The 13753-nt window shown below is 38.1% G+C and overlaps 1 protein-coding gene across 1 annotated transcript in view; it reads left to right on the top strand.

Moving 5' to 3' along the window:
• Positions 1-13753, top strand: part of LOC145256481 (leucine-rich repeat and guanylate kinase domain-containing protein-like) — a 90707-nt gene that overhangs the window by 779 nt on the left and 76175 nt on the right. The window contains exon 2 of the mRNA XM_080115425.1: positions 10254-10358. Within this exon, the coding sequence (XP_079971551.1) occupies positions 10254-10358 (105 nt within the window). The remainder of the gene's footprint in view (positions 1-10253; positions 10359-13753) is intronic.

The raw sequence follows: 13753 nt of genomic DNA on the forward strand, positions 1-13753 counted from the left end.
AGAGGAAGAGTCACATTGGGCCGGGCAAGAGCCCGTCTTGATGATGATGATGATGATGATGATGATGATGATGATGATGTTTGCGAAAACAATGGGCGAAAATTAAGTTTTGCTAAATGGATAAGATTTTGTTTTCAAAAAATAATTACCTCCCTTTTGTTATGCTTTGAACTCGCCGTGTGTTCCCCCCCCCCCAATTGTTTTCAAAAACTATTTACTATTTTTACTATTTTTTTAATTTGATTATTTTCTGTGTTCATGCTTTTAAGTTTTTTCAATTATTTTTTAATTTTTCAACATGAAAATTATGCTAAAAATATAATCTAAAAAAAAAAAAGGCGGGGATACCCCCCCCCCTTTGTCGCCCCTCTAGCCCTTTCCCCAATGTAAACAGAATTTTTTGTGAAATATTAAACGTATTAAACGGTTCTTCTGCTCGGTTAATGTCGGCACGTTACTTACGGAAAAACAGTTAATTAAACTGCAGAAGCACCTATTAAGAATTATACAAGTTCTATAATTGAATAGCCCCTCCAAAAAAATGAACGATAAAACATGAAAGTATGTTTTTGTAAACCGCTTGTGTGAACTTACTGACAGCATTATTAGCGTCCTAAATTATGAGATAAAAAAAAAATGAACGAATCTCTTAGTAAAAGAGAGTTGTTTCCCTTAGAACAATGACAAACTGTAAAACAGTGCCACAGTGTTTATATATTTTGAGCATTGGTTATTCATTTTGCACATACCTATAACTATCAGTTTGAATTCTTCCTTGATCATCTTTTGTAGTTTGTAGCAGAAACAAATGTAACTTTTTCTTTCGCAAATGAATGCCTCTCCCCTTTGTGATTTGGTCACAGGCTGACCAATCAGGGGTGTGGCGCATTGATCCTTTCTCTCCCCTAAGGAACTCGGACAGCTTCCAGTTTGAAGGAAAAGACTCGTCCTTACCGAGAGAGACGCCAAGCAGATCGGACCTTTTCCTCGCTCTCTCCATCTCTGTGTCATCTCATCCAGTATCGACGATTCCCACTGGGAATAACTACCGTGATTGCATCAGATGGCCAGAGTCGGGTTTTGACCAGGAATATATTGCCCTGTGAACATTCGCCAGAATAAACCTTCTTTTCTTTGTTACGTTTATTGAAGTTGTGTGCGTTGTTTCAGTAGCTTGTGTTGAATTATTTATTTTCTTAGGTTATGCCCCAAAAGTACTAACCCTAAGTTCTTATACCGGGCTAGCCTATCATCCAAACCATTTTTAAGATTGTTAATGTTCTGATCAGCCATTTTTATGTCGGCTTGTAATTTGGAGAGTTGTTTTGGTTTCCATATTGGTCGTGACCAGTGAGTTCAGTTGCTTAAGAAAAAAAAAGAAGAAAAATGTAATAATATTTTTTAATATAAATAGAAATTAAAATAAAATTGCTGAATGAATCATAAGGCACTTGTGCAATTTAGTTATTGAGGACAATGTTTTTGTTTTTATTTTTGAAGAACTCCACTCAGAACAGGAGGAGACAATTCAAGATCTTTAAGTTTTCTAAATTTAAACGGTTATTTTTTATTTATTAAAGGAATTTAAATTTAAAAAAAAATTGTTTTCAAAAGACAAAATGTCATATACTTTCCAATAATAACTGTTGAAAACTATAACCTTTTTTTTATTGCAAAAATTTAATTTTGTAAATATTAAAAAATATTTAAAAATATTTAAAAGTATTAAAAAATATATCTTCATATGACAACTTTCATTCATTTCAGAATTTTCTTTTCTTAGATTTCTATCTCTTCTCTACATATAAAAGTCACTGTGTGTGTGTGTGTGTGTGTGTGTGTGTGTGTGTGTGTGTGTGTGTGCGTGTGTGTGTGTGTGTGTGTGTGTGTGTGTGTGTGTGCCTGTGTGTGTGTGTGTGTGCCTGTGTGTGTGTCTGTGTGTTTGTGTGTGCATGTGTGTGTATGTGACTGTGTCTCTGTGTGCGTGTGTGTGCGTGTGTGTGTGTGCCTGTGTGTGTGTGTCTGTGTGTTTGTGTGTGCATGTGTGTGTGTCTGTGACTGTGTCTCTGTGTGCGTGTGTGTGTGTGCGTGCGTGTGTGTGTGCGTCTGTGTGTGTGTGTCTGTGTGTGCATGTGTGTGTGTCTGTGACTGTGTCTCTGTGTGCGTGTGTGTGCGTGTGTGTGCGCGCGTGTGTGTGCCTGTGTGTGTGTGTCTGTATGTTTGTGTGTGTGTCTGTGACTGTGTCTCTGTGTGTGTGTGTGTGTGTGTGTGTGTGTGTGTGTGTGTGTGTGTGCGCGCGTGCATGCAAGTTTCTTCCTCATATGTTCCGAAACGGCTGAGCCGATCCTTTGCAAATTTTACACAAAGGTAATTTATATGTCTGGCAGTGTTCTTAGAAATGGTTTATGCAGAAATTCATCCAATAAGTATCGAAAATCCAAAAAATCTGATCATAAAAATAGTCTTAGAATGTTTGTCTACAGCTAAATCACAGTTTAACCTAAACATGACTATTCACAGTAAACCCACCAAACAGATCACCCAATTCATTTATTTAGGACATAAACTGACTTTCTCCAGTGATCATGAGACGATATTGAAACACAGAATTGGGCTGGGTTGGGCAGCTTTCCGAAAACACAGCACCATTCTAAAATCAAAAAGGGTGCCGATAGCTGTTAAAGTAAAGTTTATTTAATTCATGTCTTCCTAGTAGCTTTATATGACCTTGATTGTATCACATGACTAAAATAATTAGCCAATCATATTGAAGTGTTTCAAAATCATGTAATGTGTTTCATACCGGGACATCATCTGATCAAAAAAAAGCAAAATATCCACCCTCCATCAAACTACTTCTCTACCCGCTCTATTTGATAAAATCAAAGTAAAATCCTTAAACTTTTTGGCCATGTCAAACGATCAACCATTGGTCTGTCAAAGTTATGCTTTGAGGGTATGTTAGAAGGCAAAAGAAGCAGAGAAAAGCCAAGGAGAAGGTGGAGAGAAAATGTTTTTGATTGGACATTTCTCAACAGTTTGACAACAATTTGGTTCAATTAATAATTTGATAATCAAAAGAATTTAATTTTAAAATCCTGACAGTGATGGCAAGAGAAATTTTTTACAAATATTTTAAAATGTGCGCAACAACATATGTCCATCTGTACACACTTTTTCTCTGTAATAATTTAGCACAGTGAATAAAGTACTACGTAAAATTCAGTTGTAAAAGTTATACTCTTCTGAAGGTTGAGGGTTCAATCCTTAGTGCAGACGACCCAAAAATACAATTGTGAATTACTTACTCTATCCAGTCATGGCTGACAGAATGAGAGCATGTTATGTCCATGGATTGAATAAAGGGTTCTGTTCGAAATTCCACGCAGATTTCTGAGTTTGGCAGAAAGATTCCCGAGTTCAACAAGATATACCTGGAGAAGGTCAAAGGTTATATATACTAAAACGTTATGAAAATAAAACTCAAAATGAGAACAGTAGTTCAAAGAATTGAAACAATACGAATAATCAATCCTCACCTCAAAAATTCAAAAATTCATCTAAAAAATTCCGAAACGTTACTCATTATACAAGATATGCAAGGATCAAATACTGACCACTAAGATCCAAAAGACTCACCTTACAAAAATCAAGATATTTTATTTTATTTCATCTCAGAACCATTTGCAACCTCTATCTCACAGAAGAGATGTTGCGAGTTTGTCTCTGATGTATCGTTATTTTCATGGAAGGTGTTCAACTGAGCTTCAATCTATGGTCCCCCCCTCGCCAAACTTTCACAAGAAACACTCGTCTAGCTGTACACACTATCAATAATTCCCCCCACTCTTTATCTGTGCCTAAACCTAAACGTAGATTCCATGAACAAAGCTTCTTTCTTAGAACTGCACGCCTGTGGAATTGTCTTCCATTTTCCTGCTTTCCGGCTGACTACAATATGGTTGTGTTCAAGTCTAACGTAAATAAGTTCTTGATGAGCCGTTCCATATAAGTTATCAAATTTAACAAATTTTCATTACTAATGATTACTATATTGTCCAATGTCTACTGTACACTTTTTAACCCTTATCCTTGAGTGGCCTCTTGGCCTTGATAAGTGGTGATGCCTATGTAAAAAAAAAAAATAAAAAATAAAAAAATAAAAAAATAAAAAAATGCAATGGATATTTCAGTCAAATTCAAAGAAGACATTGTTCAAAGCTGCCACAAAGAAAATGGTCTTCCTCCTACAATGCTAGAAAACTATTCATACTTGACAATATCTTGTATCTTTACAAAACCACCATTCGTCCATGCATGGAATGTTATGGCTACATCTGGGCTGGTGTATATACTAGTAATCTCTTCCTCTTAAGACAGGATCCAAAAAAGAGTTTCCCATCTTGTAGGTCCCATACTATCCACAAAGCTCCAACCCCTGCCCCATCATAGCAATGTTGCATCTCTGTGCTTGTTTTATAAGTGCTCATATTTTATAGACCTAGGAGAAGATAACTCCTGCCTGCTTCCAGTTAGTCCAAGGGACATAACTGTCACCTACATGCCCCCCTCCCCGTGACTACAGAATGTATGGATGTGGTCAATTTCCTCAGTCTGAGAATTCATGCAACTTCCCACGCATTTGTAAGAACAGACCTCTCACCACTTGTCTTGTAAAACCGGATGCTTGTCTTTTTGGTGGTTGGCCAACTGCTTGCGAATATCCTCTGGTGTCGCTTTCCCCGTGTCTGTAATTTGCCATCTCGACTGTGTTGTGGATCCACCTCCTAACTGATGACCATTGGTTTGTCGGGGGTCTGATTCCGCAGTGGATCCGGATCTGGAGGTGGCTCTGGTGTACCTTGTGTGGTGTGAGATAAGCCATCCATGACGGGGGTCGGTTTTCCAAAGGAATTGACGGCTGTGTAGCATTACCCAACTGCTACTATCCACTCATACCTGGTATTGTCGGTTACCCCATGTTTCTAATTTGGCAGAAAGATTCCTGAGTTGAACAAGATACACCTGAAGACCTGAAGAAGGTCTGAGGTTATATACCTAAAAAGTTGTGCAATAATACTCAAGATGAGAACAGTAGTTCAAAGAATTCAAATAATACAAACAATCGATCCTCATCTAAAAAATTTGAAACCGTTACTCATCATACAAGAGAAGCAAGGTGCAAGAAACCACCTTACTAAAATCAAGACATTTTATTTTCTTTCATCTCAGAACCATTTGGTACTGATGAAATGCAATGGATACTCCAGTCAAATGCATACAAGACATTGTTCAAGGCTTCCACACAATGCTAGAAAACTACTCATGCCTTACAGTATCCTATATCTCTATGCAACGTTGTCATTAATAGGTTAACACCTTTACACACATAGACCCAACACGTTGTAGGCAGAGTAGATTGCAAGGAACATGGCACAAGTAATAACTTGACTCCTTTTCTTTTGTAACAACGTCATTTATTTCCAGGTACTTTCTCGAATAAAACGTGATCGTCTTCTCTCATGTGATCATGCTTCTTCTCTCTGACTTCTGTCGTCTTGGACGTCATCCAACATGATCTCAAACGTGCTATCGAACGTCATTCACATCTATAACATGATCGTCTTTTTTATAGTCTTTCTTTTTCCCTACTGGTGACGTCATTTTGCATGCATTTGCATACACGTGTCCGCACTCTGTTACATCTACAAGTCCATCATGTGTTCATGCATCGAGTATTGTTGCCACTTCTGGTCTTGTGCATCTACCAATAGTTTCTTCCTCTTAGACAAGGTTCAAAAAAGAGTCTCCAATCTAATAGGTCCTGCACTATCTACCAAGTTACAACTCCTGTCCCATCACTGCAATGCTGCATCCCTGTGCCTGTTTTACAAGTATTTTAATAGAATGTGCTTTGATGAACATACATAACCTCGACTAATCCAACAAGCAGCAAAATCCCACCCCATCACTGTCAAGGTTCCTAAATGGTGGAAAGCCTTCTACTCTAATAGTTTCTTCCTTTGTGCTGCTTGACTTTGGAATTATCTTCCTATTCCCTGCTTCCTTAGCTATACTAGCATGCAGAAGTTTAAAATTAATGTGAAGCGCCACCTTGCTGCTCAACTTCCCACAATTCATCTTACAAAAACAAAGATATTTTGCATTCTTTCATCTCGGGACCATTTGAATTATGAGATTGTGGTAAAATGCAACACACAGATATTTCTGTCAAATACACAAATCAACTGGTAAACTCTTTGATATACTTATGTATCGGGTAAAAGTAAATATCTACACCCGCAACAGAGCCGTTGAAGCTGGGTTAGCAACAGCAGCAGCCATATGCAAATGACCAAGCCGGTTGTGCAATGTGACAACAGGAATAAAAAGGACACATGTTTTTTTTTTAATTTTTTTTTTTACATGGGGGTCACCACTTATCAAGGCCCGAAGGCCACTCAGAGATAAGAGTTACTGCGTGTACAGTAATCAATGAGATAGTATTGTAGTAATCATTAGTATTGGGGGTTTTGATAGAGTGTCTTACTTAAGGGGGCGGTTTGTCAGGAGTTTGTTTATGTTGGACTTGAAGACGTCCAAGTTGTAGTCAGGTGGGAAACAGGCAAGCGACAGAGAGTTCCACTGGCGTGCAGTTCTAAGAAAGAAACTTTGCTCATGGAATCTACGTTTGGATTTAGGCACAGATAAAGAGTGGGGAAAATTATTGACAGTAGTTTCAGTCAGACGGGTGTTTCTTGTGAAAGATTGGTGAGGGAGAACGAGGGATTGGAGCTCAGACGAGCACCTGCCATGGAAATAGCGATAAAACAAAGACAGGCTTGCAACATCTCTTCTGTGGGAGAGAAGTTGCAGGGAAGAGAAAAGGGCATCCCCCACTAAACCACGAAGTCTATTTTGTACTCTGTCAAGGCAGGATAGGCTGTTTTTAGCAGCTCCTGCCCAGATGTGGCAGCAGTACTCCATCCTTGGACGTACTTGGCTTCTCAGAGAAGGAGATATTAGAGATGTGTTCAAGGCGTAAGAGATTCAAGACGTGTTTAAGACACGAGAGAGCAGAAATAAATGTGTTACATACGTGGCTCAAGAGCGACACGGAAAGACGTGTCCTAAACATGGCCGTGCAAAGACAAAGTACTACGTGTTTGACACATTAAACACATTGAAATACAAGAAGACTTTTGAACAAGAGACAGGGCATTATTCTGGGAAGTACCTGTAAATAAATGTCTGTTGTTTCAACGGAAGAAAGTGAGTTGAATTCTTTCCTTGTTTTTGTTTCCTTGCAAATGTCTGCATACAACGTGTGAGTCCTGATTGTTAACATGTAATGACGACATTACACATAAAAAAATTAGGGAAAATTATCAATGAAAATTTTAATCAAAAATAAAAATCAGTGTTATATTTTTGCTATGGTTAAAAGAATGATGACAAACCCATGTATAAAAATAAAATATCTTTATTGTTTGTGGCAATGATAGATGGTCGGTTGTTAGGATAGGGATGCATGCACAGGAATTCGATGTGTTCATTCTTCTTGGGCTCAAATCATCAACCAACTCCAATATCCACTCTGGGTTGTTATTATACAACCATTTGTGACCATCCCAAGGAGGTACTTGGGATGGCATTGTCACTATAGCCATACCCCAAGGGCGTTTTAATTGACCTAACTTTGGTTCAACTTGATTACACTTGTGTATATCTTTTGCCGAAAATAACCTTTCAAATATCCAACATTTAACTTTTCTATCATGTTTGTTGTTTCTTCCCATGCAGGTGTCAGGTTCATTATTTTTTATTTATTAGAAAACTACTTACGCCTGACAGTATCCTGTACCTCTATAAGGCCACCATTCGCCCATGTATGGAGTACTGTTGTCACATCTGGGCTGGTGCATCTGCTGCTTGTCTCTCGCTCCTGACCAGGGTTCAAAAGAGAGTCACCAACCTGGTAGGTCCTGAACTGTCATCTAGGCTTCAGCCTCTGTCCCATCGACGAGATGTTGCATCCCTCTGCCTGTTCTACAAATACTTTAATGGTGAATACTCTGACGAACTGCAAACACTTGTACGTCCCCGACGTAACTACCCCCGACAAACCCAACAAGCTACTAAGTCTCATCTCTTTACAGTAGAGATCCCTAGGTGCAAGAAAGTCTTTTACTCCAATAGTTTTTTCCCCAGAACTGCGGGTCTTTGGAACTTCCTTCCGGGATTCTGCTTTCCCAACTGCACTGATATGCAGAAGTTCAAGTGTAATGTTAACAAACATCTTTCTACTCATCTCCCTTCATAATGACCCTGCTAATAGTAGCCCTCTGCTTCAAAGTGGCACTGTGCCTTGTTTGGGGTGAAAATTGAATTTTAAAAAAAATGAAAAAATAAAAAAAATTTGAATGACGTTTTGGTACATCCAATAATTATTTTATTTTGTTTCTTGCATATCATTGCCAGGTATATTTATTCTTGTTTATTTAGTACACATGACCTGGATACTTAATATCAGATGCATCCAATTTCCTGATTATTCATTAATTTACAATTTGGTGAAATAGAAGACTGACTTATCTCCCCTCTTTTACATAACTCTTCAAAATTATTTGTGCTCAGGCCAATGGAATTGGAATAATATAAAACTGATTTATATATATATATATATATATATATATATATATATATATATATATATAGAGAGAGAGAGAGAGAGAGAGAGAGAGAGAGATTTTACATAGGAGTAACCACTTATCAAGGCCCAGAGGCCACTCGAGGATAAGGGTTAAAGAGTGTACAGTAGTCAATGGGACAATATCACAGGAATCGTTAATAGTGCAAATTTGGTAAATTGGATTACTTAAGGGGAATAGCTCATCAAAAACTTGTTTACATTGGACTTGAAGACGGCCATTATGTAGTCAGCTCGAAAGCAGAAAAACGGAAGAGAGTTCCACAGGTGTGCAGTTCTAAGAAAGAAGCTTTGTTCATGGAATCTACGTTTAGGTTTCGGCACAGATAAAGAGTGGAGAAATTATTGATAGTGTTTACGCCTAGGCGAGTGTTTCTTGTGAATGTTTGGCGAGGGGGTATCATAGATTGGAGCGCAGATAAGTACTTGCCATGAAAATAACGATAAAGGAGAAACAGGCTCACAACCTCTCTTCTGTGAGAAAGAGGTTGCAAGGAAAAGAACATCTATGAGGCTACGAAGTTTATTTTGAACTCTCTCAAGGTAGGATAAGGTTTTTCTAGCAACTCCTGCTCAGATGTGACAACAGTACTCCATCCTTGGATGTACCTGGCTCTTATATAGGTAAAGAATTACATTAGCAATGAGATATCTACTAAATCGATAGAAAGATCGCACTATTTTTCCAATGACCTTGGCAACAGATTTGATGTATGTGTTCCATTTCAGATCAGGAGTAAAGGTCAAGAATAATTGATTATTTAATTTAATTAAAATTCTACTTCGACATATATCTATGTTTGTATGAGAGGTAATTACATCAAAGAGTTTTACGACTAATTTATTTTGAACTGTCATAATTTACCTGAACGTTTATATATAGTTAAATGGAATGACCTTTTCTGATATCGTGGCCAAATCAGTTCATTATTCTTTTGTTGATAACCTCATTTCGAAACCAGAGTCACTTTTGATTTGGGTTTTCTAGCTGGATTCTTTTGCTTTTTTTTTATATTTATTATTTCACTCAAAATTTCCTCAAGTTTTGAGTGAAATAATAACAGCATTGAAGTATGATAGACTTGAAATGAGAGAAAATTAGGTATGAATAGCTTTTCTTTGGGGGGGGGGTATTTATTTATTCATTTGTTTATTTTTTCTTACTTTCCTCAACCTTCTCCTCTTCTCCACCTCCTAGTTATTCAACTGTTTCTTATCGTCATCATCTTCTTTTTCTTGTCTCCTCTCCTCCTTTTTTTCTTCCTCTCCCTCCTCCTCCTCCTCCACCACGTCTTCCTCTTTGTCCCATCCTCGTCTGCCTCCTTCCTTTCTCCCCTTCATTTTCTTCTCCTCACCCTTCCCTCCTTTTTATCTCCTCCCCCCTTCTTGTCTCCTCCCCTATTTCACTCCCTCTTTCCTCCTCTACCTCCTTTATTTATCCTATCCTCCTTTCATTTCTCATTTTCCTCCTCATCCCCACTCCTCCTCCTCCAATTTATATTATGAATTGTTAATATCTCTTCATCTCTTTCTCTTTTTCCAGCCTCACGTCGATGGTAAATTAGATGCAGACGTTGTCTACACAAATATTTCCAACATTCAAAAATCTCACCACGGAAGTTATCAAAATTTGACTTTCTCTGGTGTCGTGAGTAATTTGCATTTTCTCCCACAAATTTACCAAATTCTTTGTTCAAATATTTTTTTTTTTTTTTTTTTTTTTGCAAGGAAGTTACCACTTTTCAAGGCTTGGAGGCCACTCGAGGATAAGGGTTATTGCGTGTACAGTAATCAATGTGATAATATCGTAGTAATCGTTAATATGGAGATCTGATAGAGTGTCTTACTTAAGGGGGTGGTTCATCAGGAATTTGTTTATGTTGGACTTGAAGACATCCAAGTTGTAGTCAGGTGGGAAGCAGGAGAACGGAAGAGAGTTCCACAGGTGGGCACTTCTAAGAAAGAAGTTTTGTTCATGGAATCTACATTTTGATTTAGGCATAGATAAAGAGTGGGGAAAATTACTGACAGGACGGGTGTTTTTCATGAAAGATTGGCGAAGGAGGACCAGAGATTGGAGCTCAGACGAGCACTTCCCATGGAAATTATGATAAAACAACAACAGGCTCGCAACGTCCCTTCTTGTTGCAGGGAAGAGAAAAGAGCATCCACCACTAGGCTACAAAGTCTATTTTGTACTCTGTCAAGGCAGGATAGGCTGATTTTAGCAGCTCCTGCCCATATATGGCAGCAGTATTTCATCCTTGGACGTACTTGGCTTTTATATAGATAGAGAATTGCATCAGCAGTGAGATATCTACTGGAGCGGTAGAAGGATTCCACCATTTTTCCAGCAACTTTGGCAACAGATTTGATGTACGCGTTCCATTTCAGATCAGGAGTAAAGGTCATTACCAGAAGCTTGTCAAAACATTGAGCCCCCACCCCACCCCCAAGACGAGAGGCATCCATTTCAATTGATGCCAGATGGGGTCAGAGACAACAGATAACAATTGACAAGCAAGAGCATCATGGGAAGGCAGTTAAGTAATTCGTTTTTGACATACTAGCAAGGAGATCCGACGTTGCCCGGAGTTGAATGAGGATCAACAAATGTTCTTCACTTTCAATACTTTTATTGTTATTGAAATCGCACATTTTTGCAATCAAATCGATTGATTGCCTGCTCTAATTGGAAATCTTCTACAATGCCCTAGGAGAAAGCTTCATATGCCTTCCCTCAGAGAATTAGTCCACAATGCATTGTAGTTTAAATTGCACTGTAGAGAACCAACTGTTTTTATAAAAATTAATCTATAATATAAATCTCACCTGTCTGTATAAGTGTATGTATGTGTGTATATATGCATGTATGTATGTATGTTTGTATCTGCCTAAAACTTTCAACAGAGGGGACGGATTTTCATGAGATCAGTATCATTTTTCATTTTGAAGTTTGACCCTTTGGACGACAAATATACAAAATTGGCTAAAAACATTAATTCCTTCACCATCAACTGGGCACTTTTCTACAGGGAGAGGTTGCTTTTTTTCACCGAGATTTTCGAAAGTGATACCCTCTTTTCGATTGACTAGCCTTAATTTAAACCTATGTCACTTTTAGTTTGGCGATGGATGTAGCAGCAAAAATGTCACATTTTTTTTCACATTCTTTTCCTCCTTCGTAGTACGGGTTTGAGCCTGTCTACCTATTACCACATTTATTTTTTGTTTTTTGCTCAACACGCACCTCCAAACACCCGGGCAACGCCGGGCACCCAGGCTAGTTTTATATAATGGGTGGAATTAAAATTTAATATGCAAAACTTAAGTATCATGGTTCCATTGTGCTTTAAAAACATTCATTTCGAACTGTCATATCAAATCAAAGAACCTACTGTCGATTTTAGATGCCGAACCCTCCTGCTTGTGTGTTGATAAAACTTCTGAAATGCACTTGTGATGTTAGGCTGTATCAGAGTGTTAACTTTGGTAAAAATTGAACTGTTCCTTTTTTTAATCAGATTTTTTTGATTATCAATTTTTATATTTATCATGAGCATTCCGATACAAAACCTTTTTTTTATATATAACTAGCAGAGGGTACCCAGCTTTGCCCGGGTGTTTAGAGGTGTGTGTGTTAAAAGAAAATGTTGGCTGGGTGTTTGGAGGTGCAAAAGAAAAAAAAAAGGTTTTGTAGGAAGGTAGGCTTGAACCCCAAAGCCTTGATGCGAAGGTGGAAACGAAAGGAAAATAAGCCAGACACCTAACCATCTCGGCCACGAGGGGAGAGGAATTGATAAGCGTGTTCAGTTAAGGCTTATAAAGTGAAATATACCGGTGCGAGGAAGTGGCGTGGTGTTTGACCTAGTTTTGTGCTGCAAGCCAGTTACTGTTTCCCCCACTTTTCGTTTTTCGAAGACACGGCGAGCTTGTAAAAGTTGGGCAAATTAAATAGAAAGGCGACCCCCATTGTTAAGTCGTAGATATTATCATTTAGACGTGATATAAAAAGTTTTAAGAATGAGTGACCCCCCCCTCCCGAGAAAGCCTCGGAAAAAAGTCTTTTGCAGACACACACAAAAAGCGAACATATATACATACATACACACACACATTTTCGCTTTTATATATATAGACTAGCAGGTAATACCCGGCGTTTCCCGGGTGTTTGGAGGTGTGTATATTAAAAAAAAATGTTGGCTGGGTAAAAGAAAAAAAAAGTTTTAGTAGGAAGGTAAGATTGAACCCCAAAGCCTTGACGCAAAGGTGGAAACGAAAGGGAAAAAATGCTAGACACCTAACAATCTCGGCCACAAGAGGAGAAGAACTGATAAGTGCGTTAAGTGAAGGTTTATAAAGCGAAATAAACAGGTGTGAGGAAGTGGCGTGATGTCTGATCTATTTTTGCGCTGCAAGCCAGATCATTCGCTTTTCAAAGACGCGGTCAGCTGGTAAAAGTCGGGCAAATTAAATACACACGCAACCCTCGTTGTTAAGTTGTAGTTATTATGATTTAGATGCGATATAAAAAGTTTTAAGAAGGAGCGAACCGACCGAGATTCACGGCAAAAAAGCTTTTTGCGGACATACACAAAAAGCGAACATACATACATACACACACACATTTTTGCTTTTATATATATATAGATGGATTGCATTTTATTTACTTCTTTCATGTCCGTGTATGTGTGTATATGTTCAATGATAATTTTGGAATTCAATTTATAAAAGCTGTCCAACACATGCCATCATATGAAACAGATGTTAAAATCGGCATACCCCCAGACATGGAGTCCAATGCAGCATCTTTGTCTGATAATGACTGATAATCTTTTTTCTGCTTCCTTCATTGACAGCATGTGGTGCCGTACAAAGCAGCAGTAAAAGTTTGAAACATTGATTTATTATTTGTATTCTTCAGACTATCGTTCACATCTAGAGTGTCCACAATGTTTTGGTTGATGTAACCTCCAACCTTCTTCAGGTGTATTTCGTCGAACTCAGGAATTTGGACAGAATTTTGGACGGAACCCTTTATTT

Source organism: Euprymna scolopes, chromosome 32 (genome assembly GCF_053919585.1).
Source record: "Euprymna scolopes isolate OS-2025 chromosome 32, ASM5391958v1, whole genome shotgun sequence".
In the NCBI taxonomy this organism is placed as follows: Eukaryota; Metazoa; Mollusca; class Cephalopoda; order Sepiida; family Sepiolidae; genus Euprymna; species Euprymna scolopes.